The sequence below is a fragment of the Leptonychotes weddellii genome, chromosome 4 (genome assembly GCF_054177405.1).
Source record: "Leptonychotes weddellii isolate Sample4059 chromosome 4, ASM5417740v2, whole genome shotgun sequence".
Taxonomy (NCBI): domain Eukaryota; kingdom Metazoa; phylum Chordata; class Mammalia; order Carnivora; family Phocidae; genus Leptonychotes; species Leptonychotes weddellii.
In genome coordinates, this window is record NC_138372.1 from 152567666 (window position 1) to 152584562 (window position 16897).

A 16897-nucleotide genomic window follows, 5' to 3' on the forward strand; every position below is an offset into this window, starting at 1 on the left:
AATATTTTCCCCATAATCTCAACTCCGGATGTAAACTGTGGTTCGAATTGTGGAATAAACTTTTCCAGACTCAGTGATGCTTTTTACAGAAAAAGACCTTTTTACATAAATGGGAACATACTATATACACTGTGCCGTCTCCCCCAATCCCTCGCTTCAAAATATTATCACACTAATGTTCTCACATAAATACTGATATAGATTGAATGTCTATGTTCTGTTAAAATTCATAGTTGCCCTCAATGTGATGGTATAAGGAGGTGGAGCCTTTCATGGGTGCTTAGGTCATGAGGGTGGAGCTCTCATGAATGGAATTAGTGCTCTGAAGGAGGCTCCAAAGAGCACCCTGTTCCTTTCCACCATGTAACACAGTGACATGATGGCCACCTATGAACAGGAGGTGGGCCCTCATCAGACACCGAATCTGGTGGCACTTTGATCATGAACTTCTCAGCCTCCAGAACCGTGAGAAATAAATTTCTATTGTTTAGGGGACCTGGGTGGCTCAGTTGGTTAAGCATCTGCCTTCGGCTCAGGTCATGATCCCAGGGTCCTGGGATCGAGCCCTGCATTAGACTCCCTGCTCAGCGAGGAGCCTGCTTATCCCTCCCCCTCTGCTGCCCCCTCTGCTTGTGTTCTCTTGCTCTCTCAAATAAATAAAATCTTTAAAGAAATAAATTTCTATTGTTTATAAGCCACCTAGTCTGTGGTATTTTGTTATAGGAGCCCAAAGATAAATACATAGGTCTCCTTTATCCTTTTAAAGGGAGGATTCTGTCCCATTGCATGAAATGACATAGTTCCTTTAGCCACCATCCTCGAAATGGACATTGGGGCTGTTTCCAACATTTTCATATTACAAACCACGCCAGAGTGACAATTGTCCTGCAGTCATTTTTGCACATCTGGATGATTATTTCTTAGGACAAGTTTCTAGAAAGGGAATTACTGACTTGAAAATTACACACATTTAAAATTCTAATAACTACTATCAGACTGTCCTCCAGAAAAACTGTACCAATTTATACTACTGAGTGGCTTTAAATGCGAACATTTCTAGCCAGAGATTTTTTTTTTTTTTAAGTTTAGAGTAGGTCAAGTTACCCGAGATTCACTTACTTATCTAAGAAAAAAGAAGAAAACTCACAACTCCAATAACCCTCTCAAGGCAACAAGAACATTTAACTGTGTGTGTACACGCACAAAACAAGTTCACACCATGGCACAGGCTTGGTGTAGGTAACACTGCAGGTCTGCAATAATCATACTCTGGTCCCTATTTTGAATTCTGCACCCCCCACCCCCACCCCCACCCCCAGCAACCATTGCTGTCCTCAGGTCCTCCATGAAGAAAAGCAAATACTTTGTCTAGGCTTTACTAAAACTTCTGGTCTGTTCACTCCTAAATATGATGTCAGTGTGAAAGGAACCCCCTTAACCCCCTTTCACTGTAGATGAGCAGGATAATTCAAACGAATCTGGTTTTCCCGAGGAAAGGCTCATTATAGACTACGACATTCTCCGTGAAGTATGTTTTCAGCAAAGCAGCCATAAAGTGATCTAGAGACAAAGGCAAATGCTACCAACGTGAAATTCAGGAATTACTACAGTATCACGTATTCCAAATAATTCACAAGTAATCACATCACATCAGATTTAAAGAAAACTTTATATTCCTGAACTGCTTTCAAATAAGAGATAATCTGGAAATGTTTAAAGTTGAATTAAAATCAGACAAATAACAGCTTTTTCACTCTAATTTTTAATATTTTAAGCATCCTTTTGAAAAGATCCTACTCAAGCTATTTATCTTCTTAAAGATCCTTAATACTATTTTTTTCCCCTTGCTTTTTCAAGATGCCTGTGTAGCATCAGAGATTGAGAAGGTTTAAACATAACAGGATATAACAGGGCTCACCTATTTCCAACTCTGCTCACAAACCAAATTCAACATCAACCAATTTCCTATGAGATGCAATTTCTCTCCACTAAAACACTTAGTGCAAAATATGTGCAATATCCTGGCTAAATCATCTCCCATGCTCTACAACACACACAAGCATGCACTTCAGGTCATCAGTTTTAATTATCCACACTCAAGAAGGGAAGCAACAACAGTAATTATTCAAAATTGTGGATAAAGCAGAGAAATTCACATTTGATTTTGGAAGATGTTTGGAGTGGGGAGGGAGTTGGTTATTGTAGGACAGCAAAATGACCTTTCTACTTCAAGTTTTTCTTGGGTGATTGTAACCTTTGCTTTCCAAGGTATGCACAGATTCATTCACACAAACATCTGACAGGAAATTCCTTTGTAGAGAATGCACAAGGGAGAAACCAAATACCACATGAAGACAAGTTTCTTTAATTTCCAAGGGGCAAACTAATATGAACATCTTCAACTGTGCCCCAAACATGAGCATCTTCACTGATTTCAGATAAAAATCCATCTACTGCCAGTTCCATTGTGGGAAACCTTTAGAACAGGTGGTCCTTACTAAAGAATCATCTACCCACCCTGTCCCATCTTACTGGTATGTTATGTGCCTACATCTAAGAAGAACTAAGTATCTGAAAACAAAATAGAAATGGTTATCTCTTTCATTGATTAGAGTCCTGTTTATGATTGTCTACCTCACAGAATTGTTACAGAGACACACTAGGCCATACATCAAGAGTCTTGGAAACAGTACCTGGAATACATGCATATATTTAATAAAAACACCAGTGATTAACAGTGTGTGTCAGCAAAATCCCTCACACACATGCGGCACTGGGCCTTTTTACAAAATCCTTCCAATGTATGGTATTATTTCAACTGTTCAACCCAATGTCATAAAATGATAAATCTGAGACCGGCAAACAAATCTTTCACCTTTAAGTCCAACACATTCTTCTTGATAGCCCATTCTATACCATGCTCGGCCTCATGACATGACACGGCCCCCAAATGTGTTTTGGTTGCACTCCAAAGGGGATGCAGTCAACATTTTGGTTTATTATTACCTAGAACCAAGAAGCAGTCAGTGTTCGTTTAACTGAAGATACAACAGTGAGTAGTGAAAAAGCACCCTCAAGTTCTCTGTGGCTGGACCACAAAATATCGAAGCTGTAACTTTCGAATCTCCATAATTTGGTGGATTATGACCTACCTTAGCCGTCTCAGCTTCTGCTGGCAGTCGCTTGGGGGTTCCTTTTTGGTCAAACACCTTCTGAAAATTTTTGTTTTTAATGGATTGAGATTCAACACCTTCCCCTTCAATTTGCAGTTTAATGCCTTCGGCCCGGGCAGAGTGATCAATACCCCGTGGATTCAAGCCACAGTGGAGAGCTAGGAGAGAGGGGAAAAATTTAACTCCAAACAAGTCCGACAAAGAAGGTGTCCACGACAGATGGTATTTCATCTGACCTAAGCAGGAAGAAACAAGGCAGCAGCAAGTTTAGAGGTGGTGTGATAACTATGGGAAATCCTCTGGGGAGAAGGGAGCATGGCGTGGAGGGCACCCTGAGCTCTCAAGTCAAAAACTTCAGTACAAACCCAGAAACCATCACTTCCAAGTTGTCTGACCTTGAGCAAGTTAGTAATTCCCCCATCACAGATGAGAATACCAAATTAGGCAACTTCGTTACTGCCTCCCACACACGCAACTAGTTCAACCCCTACGGTTTAGCTTCTAGTCTCTGCCTCCATCTGGAGAGCACTCCTTCCCTCCCCCTCTGACTCTATTCAAGCACCCGCTGGAGTGCACCCTCTTGCATTCACCGCACGACTATTTGCTGAGCACTTACTATGTGCCATCCCTGGGTTAGATCCTGAAAACACAGATTTTTATATGACAGATGTTCCCTTCAAAGATGCTATGGTCCAATAGGAGAGACAGAAAAAAAAAAGACAAAAGGACAAGTGATTTTGAACGAGTTATTATCGCTACATGAAAGAAGGAAAGACCAGAGTGGAGTGTTCCAAGGAGTCAAGCCTACTGGCTTCTGACTTTTCCTGTTTTACCCTCTCCACATCCTCTAACATGGATACCCCTGCAAAATCTACAGCCCATTTCCTGAGCATGTTTATTCATTCAACAAATACTTACTGAGCCCCTCCACTGTACCCAGTATCCTGAAAGAAATAGCAATGAATGTTATGGGAACCATACATTTCTCCCAGATGACCTCCGTGAACCACTAGGGGTGTGGGTGGGTGGGTGTCTCTCTCTCTTTCACTAGGAGTGTGTGAGGGTGTGTGAGGATGTGTGTGTGTGTGTGTGTGTGTGTGTGTGTAGTAAATTATCTCACCTCCCTGGGACCCCACCCCTTCAAATTTTGTGAATTTGAACCCTTTGGCCTCAGAGGACTCAGGGCCAGAGCCTTCCCTCCCTCCATCCCCCTTAGGACTCTACCTCACTCATAACCTTTTACTCAATATCTTCAGTATCCCCCCCTTTCTCTTTTAGCCAACTGCTGTGATTCTACAATTCCTCCCTTACTTGGCATCCCATTCAGGTCAGGGTTTCCTCCTACCTGGCTTCCAAGAGAGTACGTGACACCTGAGAGACGAGGGTGAGCTTCCCAGAAGTGAGGCAGGGGTTCCCTCCCCACTCTCCATGCTCTCCTTAACAGGAATCATCCATTCCCACACTCCAATGCAGTTAACCTGCTGGTGACGCCCAAATGTTAACTGCAGCTCAGAAAAACCCGTTAGGAGCTTCAGACGAAAGTGAAACTTGGAACTCAAGATCCCAATTTCAGAGTATCACTGATACCTCAAATTTAACATGTTCAAAGCTGATTCTTGGTTTTTCTACCACTCCCCCCCAAAATGCCTTTTCCAGTGCTCTCCAGTTACACAGAAACTGAAGAGTCATCCTTGGCAGGGCGCTCTCCACGATTTGCCACAGCCCTTCCATCTCTCGCCAGGCCCAGCAAGCTCTACGCCCACAGTGCTGCTCCAATCCATCCATGTGGTTCCATCTGCACTGCCATCACCCTGGTCCGAGCCACCCACGTCTCTCATCCACACTGACTAGCCCAACTGCTCTTCCTCGCTTGAGCCCTGAAACCCCATCTTTAAAAAATGTACAGGTCGGATTGTGAGACCCTTTGGCTTAGAACTTTTTAATGGCTTCATTTTATACCTACATCGTTCAAAAACTGTAACATGGCTAACAAGGCCCCTGCATTACCTGTCCCCTTCCTGCTTTTCCAACTTCATCACCCACATATCCCTCATTTACTCTACTCTGACCACACACTTCCTTTTCACACTTCCTACTTCTTGAACACATCAAGTTCTTTCACACTTCCCGGATTTTGTATGTCATTTCTTTGCCTAAAATGTTCTCCCCATTCCTCACCTAACTCCTACTCATCTGTCAGGTTTTGGCTTAAAGAACACTTCTTCAGATAGGTCTTCCCTTAATCCCCTTCCTCATCCCCTGCCCCCACCCCATGTTGGATCATTATGCCTGGAACAGTGAGTATTCAAATATTGAATGATCTTAAACTACTTGTACAAAGGTCTTTGTGCATGTGGTCTTATTTATATCCTTCAAAATGAAAATTATCTGTGAATTTCTCTTCTAGCTTCTAAGATTCTTAGAGCCAAGAACCAGCCTATTTCATGGTGCACAGTAGACATTCAACATGTATTAGTTCACGCCTCCTCCCTTACGCTTTGTGCTAGATCTCAAATGATCTTCATAAAAGCTCGGTGAGATTAATTACATTCATTTCACAGACAGGGGAAATGAGACTCAAGGTGCATAGTCACAGAAAGTGATGCAGGTATCTACTGGGGATTACAAAGATCAAGCATCATTTAGGATATGGATGATTTCAAGCTTTGGATGAGCAAAACCAAAATAGATTAAATAGTAAGGAAAATTATTAGCTTTCAGAACAGGAAGTTCAGTAATGGTAAAAGTCCAGAGTTTGTGGATTTGCCAGCTCAATAGGGTCATCGAGGATTCTGATTTTTTTTTTCTTCATCTTTCCATTCTGCTATCCAGAACATCACCTATGTATGTCCTAAGTCTGGGTCCCCTCATGGCACCTAGAGTTACAAACTTCTGGTTCTCATCTAGCAATAGTGACAGTCAATGGTTGACATTGTTCTCTTTCCCCTAATCCTCCTCCAAACTTTCATTTTATCTCACAGCCCAAAATGAATCACACACCCATTAATGAACTAAAACCCTGGCAGTGGAGATAGGGTTACCCTTAAACCAGCTAGCCTTTCAGCTAAAGTTCCATTCCTCAGACCACACTGCTGTTATTCAAGAAGGCAGGGGCAGAATGGATGTTGGAGAACCAATCACAATGCCCACTTGAGGCAGTGGTAGAGAATTTAGTAGCCAAAGTCTGTAAGAGCCGGACACTAATTACTGTTAATATCAAATCAGCTTCTCCATCTCCAAAGAATGACCTATTTGTAATGGATATTCAAAACGTTAAAATCATGATTATATATAAAAAAAAAGTTTGCTTGTAAAGGGAGATGAAAAATTAACATGGGATAGATTTGGGCATTGGAGGAAGAGCAACATATAGCTTTGATCTTTCTCTCCAGCATGATTACCTGGCCACTTCCTGCCTTGAAATTCACAGTCTCCGAATACCACTGACTTGCTGGTAGCTTCTGGTAACCTCCTGTTCTCCTTCCCCACCAAATCAGGCTCTCATACTTCCTTCATCTTTGCTCAGGCTGGTCCCTCCTCTTAGAAAGAGATTCTACTCTGCCCCAGTCTTACTTGCTCCTTTGGGAGGCTAAGTCCATGCACCCCATGTGTCAGCTTAGACCCTCTGAAAGCCTTCTAGGGAGTTTCTGGCTACTAGAGCAAGAACCACTGGGATATGCTTCTTCCATGTACATAGTACCCTGGTTCTTCATCTCCCTCACTCTATCGAGGAGGTCTACCTCACTGATCTGTATACCTCTCCTACCACAACTACATGTTCCTCAAGGCAGGCCCTACCCCTTGGTCACCTCCATGACCTCCACTCCCCAGTCTAGAACCTGGCACATAATAGGCCTTTAAGAAACATTGGATCAGCTGCTGAATGAACCAGCAATCTCTTCTCTTTATACAACTGTGCCTTAAATCAAAAGGAAACTTCTCTCTGCTGGTAAATACCTTGCGTTTAAAATGTAAGGTAACTATAAACATGAAACAGAATATGATGTTTGGACTTTCTACACACGTAGCCACCTTCCTCACACAAATATTTTAATCCTCCGTAGCTGTTCCCTCCTCGCCTGCAAACCCAGTAGTTGATTTAGGTTTTGTGCTTGGGTTTATTTAAAACCATTTCTGACAGGCTTTGCTTTGTTTTCCCTGGAATTTCATGTCCCTAATATTTACAAATCAAGCAACTTTCAAATGGCCTCTTTACAAGCTGTGACCTTCATTTCATTGTTCATCATGTAAAAGGAGCCCCATCTGAGTTCTCTTTTCTGTCCTCATCACTGTCCTTTCTTGTTTTCACTGACGATATTTACTCAATTTAATGGGCTCAGCAGCTCACAGGTCAGCTTTGAGACCCTCTTTGTGCTTCCCTGGTCTTCCTGACCCCTCTGTACCTTCCTGATTCCTAGTTACTGAATGGACACTGCAAGCTGTCAGTGAGTGGTCTTTCCCTCAAGGGCTGCCCTTGTCATTTTCATGTTAGAGTTGCTAATACTAAGCTCTTTAAAATCAAGAATTAAAAAAACCAAAGATTTCATAAATATTTCTTTAAAAAAGTTAATCGGGACTTTTAATTTTTTTTTTTTTAACTGCAAATGCATAGGCTTTTGCATTGCTTTTGAGATGCCACAGCAAAGCTACCATCTCTTTTTCATGTGTACAAACCCATCCCCTTGTGTTCTGCTACTGGGAATGTAAAATAGCGCAGCTGCTGTAACACTATATGGTGATTCCTTAAAAAAAAAAAACAAAACAGAGGGACCCTGGGGTGGCTCAGTTGGTTAAGTGTCTGCCTTTGGCTCAGGTCATGATCCCAGAGTCCTGGGATCGAGTCCTGCATCGGACCACCTGCTCAGCAGAGAGTCTGCTTCTCCCTCTGCCTGTCACTCCCTCTGCTTGTGCTGTCTCTGACAAATAAATAAAATCTTCAAAAAAAAAGTTAACCATAGACCATCTGATCTGGCAACTCAACCAAAGAATTGAAAGTAGGGACCTGAACAGGTATTTGTACATCCATGTTCACAGCAGCATTATTCACAATAGCCAATAGGTGAAAACAACCCCAATGTCCCCTGTTGAATGGATTAAAAAAATGTGGTACATACAACAGCATATTCAGTCCTGAGAAGAAATGAAATTCTGATAGATGCTATAGCAGGGATGAACCTTGAAGACATTATGCTAAGTGAAATAAGCTGGCCACAAAAGGACAAGTATTGTATGATTCCACTTACACGAGGTACTTAGAGTAGTCAAATTCACAGAGACCAAGTACAACAGCAGTTACCAGGGACTGGAGGAGTGGGGGATGGGGAGTTACGGCTTGTACAGTTTGGGACGAAAAAGTCCTGAAGATGGATAGTGGAGATAGTTGTACAACAATGTGAATACACCTAATGCTACTAAATCTCATGTTTAAAGAGGGTTAAATTGATAAGTTTTATGTTATGTGTAATCTGTAGTAAACAGAATTTAAAAACAAAAACAACCCACTCCGTCTAATTTCATCCCCCCATACTGCCTCCATAGGCAGAAAGAGAATTTCCAAAGATACTTTATTCAAAAATTTGAGGTTTTTTTTTTTTTTCAACAAGCTCATTGTGATTTTCAAACTAGAACATGTTTTCTTAAAAAAAAAAAAAGCTCAACTATATCATATTATTTTAGAATTTCCCTGGAAAGGGCATATTTTCTAAAAAGGGGCCCCAGTCTGACTGTCAGAAAAGGCGCTTCATTGTTGGAAGTGAGCCTGGATCCTCCTGGACCTGCCCTTAGATCCCATTCCCACGTGACAGAGCTCACAGTAACAGACTATGAAGAAGTGCCAGGCGTTCTGTCTGAAGGCGAGGGGGGAACCAGGGGGTGTGCTGGTCGTGCATTCCACTTGCAAGAGCAAGTGTGTCCCACTTGCCAAGAAGCCATCCAGCTTCCAGTTCTTCCAATCCCCACCCACACCACACTCTCCCGGCAGTGAAACAAGGGACTGAGCCTCATTCAGGCTGGAAGTTCCTTTATTTGGGGCTTTGCTGGTAACAGAGATGCTCTGCAAACACTTCCCAGGGCCATGAGGTCGCTCCAGATCCTGCACCAAGAGTTTCTACCATCACACAGAAGCCGCTTGCAGTGGAGAGGTTTTTTGTGCTTCCCTAATTTGACAGAATTGGTCTTTTTATATAATATACTCTTTCCTTATTTTCAGGGATGACCCTTTATGAAATATTAAATTATCTATTCTTTCCACTATGAAGCTTTAACTGATTTTGCACCCATTATATCCTCTCTAAGCAATGTGGACAATTCACCCATTTTTCTTATTTGTTCTCTCATTCTCCCCCTTTTTTCTCTTCCTCCACCCACCCCAGGTACGTATACACCATGTGTTGCAAAAATTAACGTGTCTGCCTAGTCTATGACTAGGAACCCCTTGAAGCAAGTGACTTCTCATTAAAGCTTTATAAACCTAGCGCCTAGCCGAGTGACTAAACTACTCTAAGTGCTCAATCGTTGTTTATAGAATAAGCAGAGGTATGGTGGAAAGATACCAATGCACTCCCACTCCCTGCCATTCCCTTCTTAAGGGAACTTACAGCTTTTATTTTTCAAAAAAGCAGATCAAAGTGGCTTCTCATCTAATTGTAGAATTCAAAGATATGTTAAGTCACAGAAACACAGAGCTGTTCTGAAAGGGATTTACTGGACTGCCTTCTGCAGAAACCATCTTACTCATCTGTGTGCCTGCAGAGACTAAAAAACTGTACATATCTGGCACCCAATAAATGCTGCTAAACAAACACACGACCTTAGAAACAAATGTACTTCAACCCCCATCATTATCCATTGAAGTTGAGATAGTTTATAATTTACGTATACGTCTTGCTTCTAGCTAAAGTTCCTGGAAAACAAAGCCCTTGTTTCATACCTCTTATATAATATAAACATAGCAGACACTCTCTAAATATCTGCTTAATTCACGGAAGTGCCTTATTATACTCTGGATTCAAATTCAGCAGAGCATTACCCTCTAGAAGTAATCTGGGCATCACAAGAGACCTCTCTCTATAGCAGACACTTCCCAATGTTGTCCTCCTTGCCCACAAGGTCACTCACTTTCCCAGCCTCCCTTGCAGCTACATGTGGCTGTGAACAGATTCCTGCCTATGGGACCTAAGCAGAAGGATGATGTGTAAAGACGCAGTACTGGAACTGACAAGAGAACGGGTTTTGATATCAGCCTTCTCACCACCTCGCTGCCTCGAATGCAGAGGTGATATCCAGAGTGGCTATCAATCATAAGGCTATAAACATGAAAGCCAAGAGGCTAATAGCCACATTGGCTCTACCATCACTGAGCTACTCAAACTGGGTACTTACCTACCTACCTCTGGACCTGATGCTACACAAGAAAAGTAATCTTTTACCTATGACACCACTGAGTCAGGTGTTCTGTGACTTAAGATGAACCATTCCAAACTGACACATGATTCCACTTTAACAACATAATTACTTAGCTCTTCCTTAAGGATAAAAAAGAAAACTGAAATCCTAGCAAAATATTCAGCTCTGGGTTTCATCATTCCCATTATGACTTGGAAAGCTGTGTAAGTATGGTAATACCTTAGCAAGGAAGCTGTACATTACAAATACATGTTATCAAGAAAAATGTTATCACAGGTAGAATCAATCCAGATGATACGGTAAAGACCTGATGGCAAAACGTACTCATTGAGGAGACTCTGGTGCCCAGAAAAGTGCCTAGATCACTCATTAAAACTTATGCACGAATGAGAATGTGTCCATGGGTGTCCTATCACTAATGTTTTAACATGAAATATACCAAGTGTACAGGACATGTAGGTCTCAAACACAAGCTTGGATTAAACTAATGGGCAGGGCACACTGTCTCTTTGGGCAAAGAAACCTGTCCAGCAGACATCTGCTAAGGCAGGGTCAGCAAACGATGTCCCAGGGGCCAAATTTAGCCCATTGCCCGTTTATGTAGGTCATAAACAGTTTTACATTTTTAAGTGGTTGGGGGGAAAAAACTAAAAAGGATATTTTGTGATCTATGAAAATTATATGAAATTCACACATCAGTATTCCTAAGTTTCGTTGGAACACAGTCATGATTATGTATATGTTTTCTATGGTCACCATTGTGCTACAATGGCAGAAGGGCCTAGTTGTGACATACCATATGGACTGCAAAAACTAAATATTTACTAGTTTTCCCTTTACAAAAAAAGTTTGCTGTACCCTGTTCTAGGGTAGGGTATATCCATATCCCAGAGGATACTGGGATCTAAGAACTGTAGCCCCCTCCACCATCACAACAAGGCAGAATTCAGAGTCTTTGAGGGACTCACCTTCTATTTATTCTACACTCTCCCACACCCAGGCTCAATTATATTTGATTTTATCATTTGGGTCAGGCTATGAGGAGACCAAATAGGATTTCCAGACCTCTCCTTGGCCAGCTAGATGTGGTATTCCATATATATATATAATATATACAATATAATTACATATTCTTTTTTTTTTTTTAAAGATTTATTTATTTGAGAGAGAGAGAATGAGAGAGAGCGAGTACATGAGAGGGGGGAGGGTCAGAGGGAGAAGCAGGCTCCCCGCCAAGCAGGGAGCCCGATGTGGGACTCGATCCAGGGACTCCAGGATCATGACCTGAGCCGAAGGCAGTCGCTTAACCAACTGAGCCACCCAGGCGCCCATAATTACATATTCTATATATAAATTTATTATATATACACCAGCTAAATGTGGTATTCCATATATATGTACATATACACACACACACACCAGCTGAATGTGGTATTCCATTATATATATATATGATATATATATCCCATTTTATATATATATACATACACACACACACTGAAGCTTAACACTTCCATATACACCAGCTAAATGTGGTATTCCATATATATGTATATAAAGACACACACACACACACACACACTGAAGCTTAACACTTCCAAATACAGGTTGGAGTCCTTTCCTACTATCAAAAAGAATAGGGGTACTAACATAATAAAATAAAATTAAAAAAAAAATAGGGGTAAAATACAAATTTCCGGTAACTCAGAGACATTAAAAGAGGACAGGTCCATTCTCAACAAATCTGTAACTGACCAGTAATAGATGGCTCCCCTGTGTTACTAAGAGGGGGCTGGAGAGCAAGGCATTCTGCTGATGAGGAGAGAAGGCAGCAGGTATCATGAGACATGATGGACTGAACCCCCAAAATACTCTTATTGTCCTCAGGAGTCTGCCCAATTGTAGCCCTGGTAGCTACTGTGTGGTCACCGGAGCTGGGGCTGGATGACTGTCCATCCCAGCCAGATATTCAGACCACGTGCAGCTGTGTCAGGACTCTGCCTCCTCTGAGCCCCATGAAGCACCCTCACCCTGGCTCACTCATCCAGAGATGATTTCACCTTTGTAAAAAGAGTTTGCTACAATGGATCCTCGCTCCCCAAACACACTTAAGAGTGATAACCACAGCAAACATTCACCCTTCCTACTCATGATATATGGACTAGACAATCTAAATACAGCAGAAATTAAAATAATGCTTAACCTAGGCCACCATCAGAATGGGGAAAGGCTTTGGACAAGTTCTAAGGCACAAACATTAACTCCTCTCTTTCATGAGGAGAACACAACCACAGATACAGTCAGAGGTTCTATGAAGCTTTAGACAGAGGATTCAGGTATCCGAGAGAAGTAGGTCATCTACACTGGTGACTCAAACCTTTTTAACCAGGATACTATAAGAAACGGATTTCACACTATGACTCCACGACCAAAAACATCTATGTAAATAAATGAACTGAGCCAAGTTTCATAAAACTTTATTTTTCTTTACTGTATGTGATCTACTCTAATTTTTCCTTAGGTCTTTATATTTTTAAATAAAGTAGTGCCTCTTAGATGTTTCTAAAAGACGGAATAGACATCTCTTGATTTGTCCCACTAAGGAAAAATAAAAACCCCGGACATTATATGACACAAACACAGGACAGTCTAGAACTCAAGGAAAGACATGATGTGCATTCCTTGGGTTTTCTTTTCATCTACATTCCAGACTTGGAACTGAAGAAGTCTACGACCTAGAAACCTCAAAGGGCAAAAACAAAAAATGAGAAAAAATCCTGCTTCCTCTGCCAAAAGACCACAATAGGGACAGCCTAGTAAGAAACTTTTAGACAATAACTGCTCTACTCAAACATCACAGAAAAAAAAAAATGTAACCCAACCACCCATACCAGCAAAGGTTGAGTGAGAGCCTCGACTTCCACCCTCACCAGCCTACAATAAGGTACTCCAAAACCCCCAAGTGGGTGATGTCATAGGAAGTCACATAGGGAGCCCAGACTTTCATATCTGTCAACGATTATCAAGGCCACCTCCTCACCCCTGCAATGTCAGTCAAGCTGATGTGAGGAGGCTGGACTTCCATCTCCATCAAGCAATAAGGCGGCCCCTCCTTTCTGGGATGGTGTCAGAAGAAGCCTGGTGGAAAGAGTCAGGACTTTTCACCACCATCCAGTGATAATGAGGAGGCCCTAACTCCCATGTAACATCCGGCCAAAGTGGTCTCAAAGCCAGCTAAAACAGAAAGTTTAAACATGATTAAGTCTCATAAAATGAATATGTTCAAATTTTGATAAAAAAAAAAAAAGCAACTCATAACCAACAAGGAAGATCTCCTACTTAATGAGAGAAAGACAATCAGCAGATGCCAACACCAAGATGACAGAAATCTCAGAACTATTGACAAAGATTTGAAAGCAGCTATGATAAAAATCTTCAGTGAGCAATTATATATATATATACATCTTTATCCATTCATTAGTTGATGGACACTTGGACTGTTTCCATAATTTGGTTATTGTAGATAATGCTGCTATAAACATGGGGTGCATGTATCCCTTTGAATTAGTATTTTTTTTTTTTTTAGAGATTTTTAAATTAACATATAATGTATTATTTGTTTCAGGGGTACAGGTCTATGATTCATCAGTCTTACACAATTCACAGCACTGTGTATTGTGTAGATATACTTTACTTTTAGATAGAGTTGAGAAATGATTTTTGATTCCTGTTTTCATTCAGATCACTCCCACCCAACACATCTACCCATTGAGTCAAGTCCAAGTTCTATTTTCTTGCTATATGTTGATAAAGTGAGATAACCTATAGAATACCTGACATCGACCAAGTGTTCAATGAACATCCATCTCCATTTTTATCTTACTGCCCTCCTCCATCACAATGGAGGACTATTTGGCATTTACATTTTTAACAACTGAGTCAACAAAATGGTAGTAATGTAACTTTAAAGGACAAACATAGTACAGACTTCAAAAGTGACAATCCTGGAATGAAAAGGGCAAACTGAAGTGAAATTTGGCCGGGGGGGGGGTGGGGTGGGGGGAGGGGGAAGGAGGGTGGGGAGGGTGGATCAGAAGGCAAAGAAGAACTTTTCAAATATACAAACAACCTTGGTGAGAGAGTTGAGAAATGAGGTTATGAATAAAGATGAAAGCCAATACCTGCAGCTTGTAACACACTTTCTGCTGCTCACCTGACAGCAATCCCTGTCAAACAATACTAATGGAAAGAAGTGACTAATAGTTTAGGAAGTCTACATATTACAATGTGGTATTTCAGGAAGGGAGGAAGAAGGGATGGTACAAAGTTAACATTAACGGAGGACTTTTCATCCTCCATCACTAAGGTATTAGAAATCAGAAGGGAGGATTTCACCGGTCTCTGGTTAGTACATCCATCACTGTCAGTAACCGTCTAAGCATGATGCCTTAACATGTGGATCGTGTGCTGTGGGGGCCGTCATGACCTCTAGCCTCCCATGTCTGCATGAGCATATGCACTTACCTGCCCCCATCCGCAGTCCCTGTGGCCCAGGGATCGTGTGGGATGTGCTGTTGATGCACTGCTGCCCGCCAGGGCCTAGCCAGCCCCCTCTCCCAGCCAGGGCTGTGCGGATGGCTCCAGGGGCTGGGGAAAGCCAAACTGCCAAAACTGAAGTTGCCTCCATTCCCATCTGGGAGGCCAGGTGTCCTCATACCTCTGCCTTCTTTGTCCCAGTGGGCAGTGCTGGAGCCCACAGCCCCAGCAGAGAGCCCTTGCCCGACAAAGCCAGAGGCCAAGCCTTAGTCCCATGTGGGGCTGGAGTCATGTGCCTGGCTTGTCAGTATTTATTGCCTCCATATGTGCTGTACTCTGGGCCCACTGGCCTACCACTTCTGCCCACCATCCTCAGCAGACCCTCCCCGGACCCAGCCAGGAGAACTGTGGGCCCAAGTATGCACAGAGGCCTCCCCTGTGTCTCTCCTCCTTTGTGCCTCCCCGTCAGGCTCTGGCCTAGCATGCTCAGAACCAGAGACAGACCCTGAAGGGAGGGTGGGGGAGGAGGGGTTAAGGCCACCATGAAAATGGAAAAAGGGGAAATGAAAACAAGGCCTCTTATAGCTCACACAACATTGTCCCCACCACACCATGATACTCTGGGGAATAAGAGCTATTTTTAACTACCTCTACATCTTAATTATTGCTTAGTTGGTAAAACCATGGGCTTTGGAGTTGAATAAATCTGGTTCTACCACTGTCTAGCTGTGTGGCCTTGAGCAAATTACTTAAGCTTTAGGTTAAGGTTATCTTACCTATAAAATTGAAATACTCCTAACTTCTTTATAATGTTTTAGAAGAATTAAATGAAATGTATTTAAAGTGCTCAATGCTTGGCACATTGAGTGCATGCTCAACAAATGTTAACTATTGCTTTATTACTTCCTTTGCTCTTAATATCTTAATCATCTTGATTTCATCAGAAACAAGTATCTTTACCCTTTGTATACACATCTGCATGTGTGTGGACACAATAGCTCCACTAAAAAAAAAAAAAAAAGGTGACTGATCAGGTCAGTGTAGGAGGACAAAAGGTCAGAAAAAGATTTCAGAGAAGAAAAAGAAGCTTAAAAGTCTCTTGAAAGAGTAATCCTGGCAACTAAAGAAAAATGAGTATTTCAGGCAAAAATAAGTATGCGTCAAATCATAGAAATATGCAAAAGGCTTGATAGGTTCCAGTTTGCCTTGATGAATGGGTGTGCTTCCCTCCCCCGAGGGGCTGGAGTGAGAGCACAGGCAATCTTGTTTGCTCACACTTTCTATTCAGAGTAACTTGCCAGAATGCTCAAGTTTAACCAGGCCCATTACTGTTTCACTTAATCTTCATAAATGTATGTGTGTGCGTATGCACAGATACACGTAAGTCAAAGATCATGGTAGCTAAAAGGAGAGCCATAAGAGTCAATGGACAGATCTTAATTTGTGGATTATGAATCAGCATCCTTCAAACTTGTGACCTGAGGACGAAAAGTAGCTCAAAGGTCACTAGAGCCATTCATACATACATAACTTGCTAAAGATTAATAAAAGATGCTCCTTTGAAATTTCTCAAGTTTACTAAGAAAACTGATAAAATGCCATCCAAGTTGGCATCACAAATTGCAGCTCAATACTCCTTAGTCAATCTGTGAAGCCACACTGTCCAATAAGGGACCCCAATAGTAGCCTGTGGCTATTTTAGTTTAATTACACTTAGATAGAATTTTTAATTTAGTTCCTCAGTTACACCAGCCACATTTCAAAAGCCACTCATGGCTGTGACC

The 16897-nt window shown here is 41.8% G+C and overlaps 1 protein-coding gene across 10 annotated transcripts in view; it reads right to left on the bottom strand.

The window, feature by feature from the left end:
- Positions 1 to 16897, bottom strand: part of SAMD12 (sterile alpha motif domain containing 12) — a 385968-nt gene that overhangs the window by 343816 nt on the left and 25255 nt on the right. For all 10 annotated transcript variants that reach the window (XR_014144350.1, XM_081816432.1, XM_081816429.1 and 7 more), the window contains exon 2: positions 3153 to 3331. Coding sequence is in view for 9 of the 10 variants with exons in the window: in XM_081816432.1 (XP_081672558.1) it covers positions 3153 to 3331 (179 nt within the window). In the remaining variant the exon portion in view is untranslated. The remainder of the gene's footprint in view (positions 1 to 3152; positions 3332 to 16897) is intronic.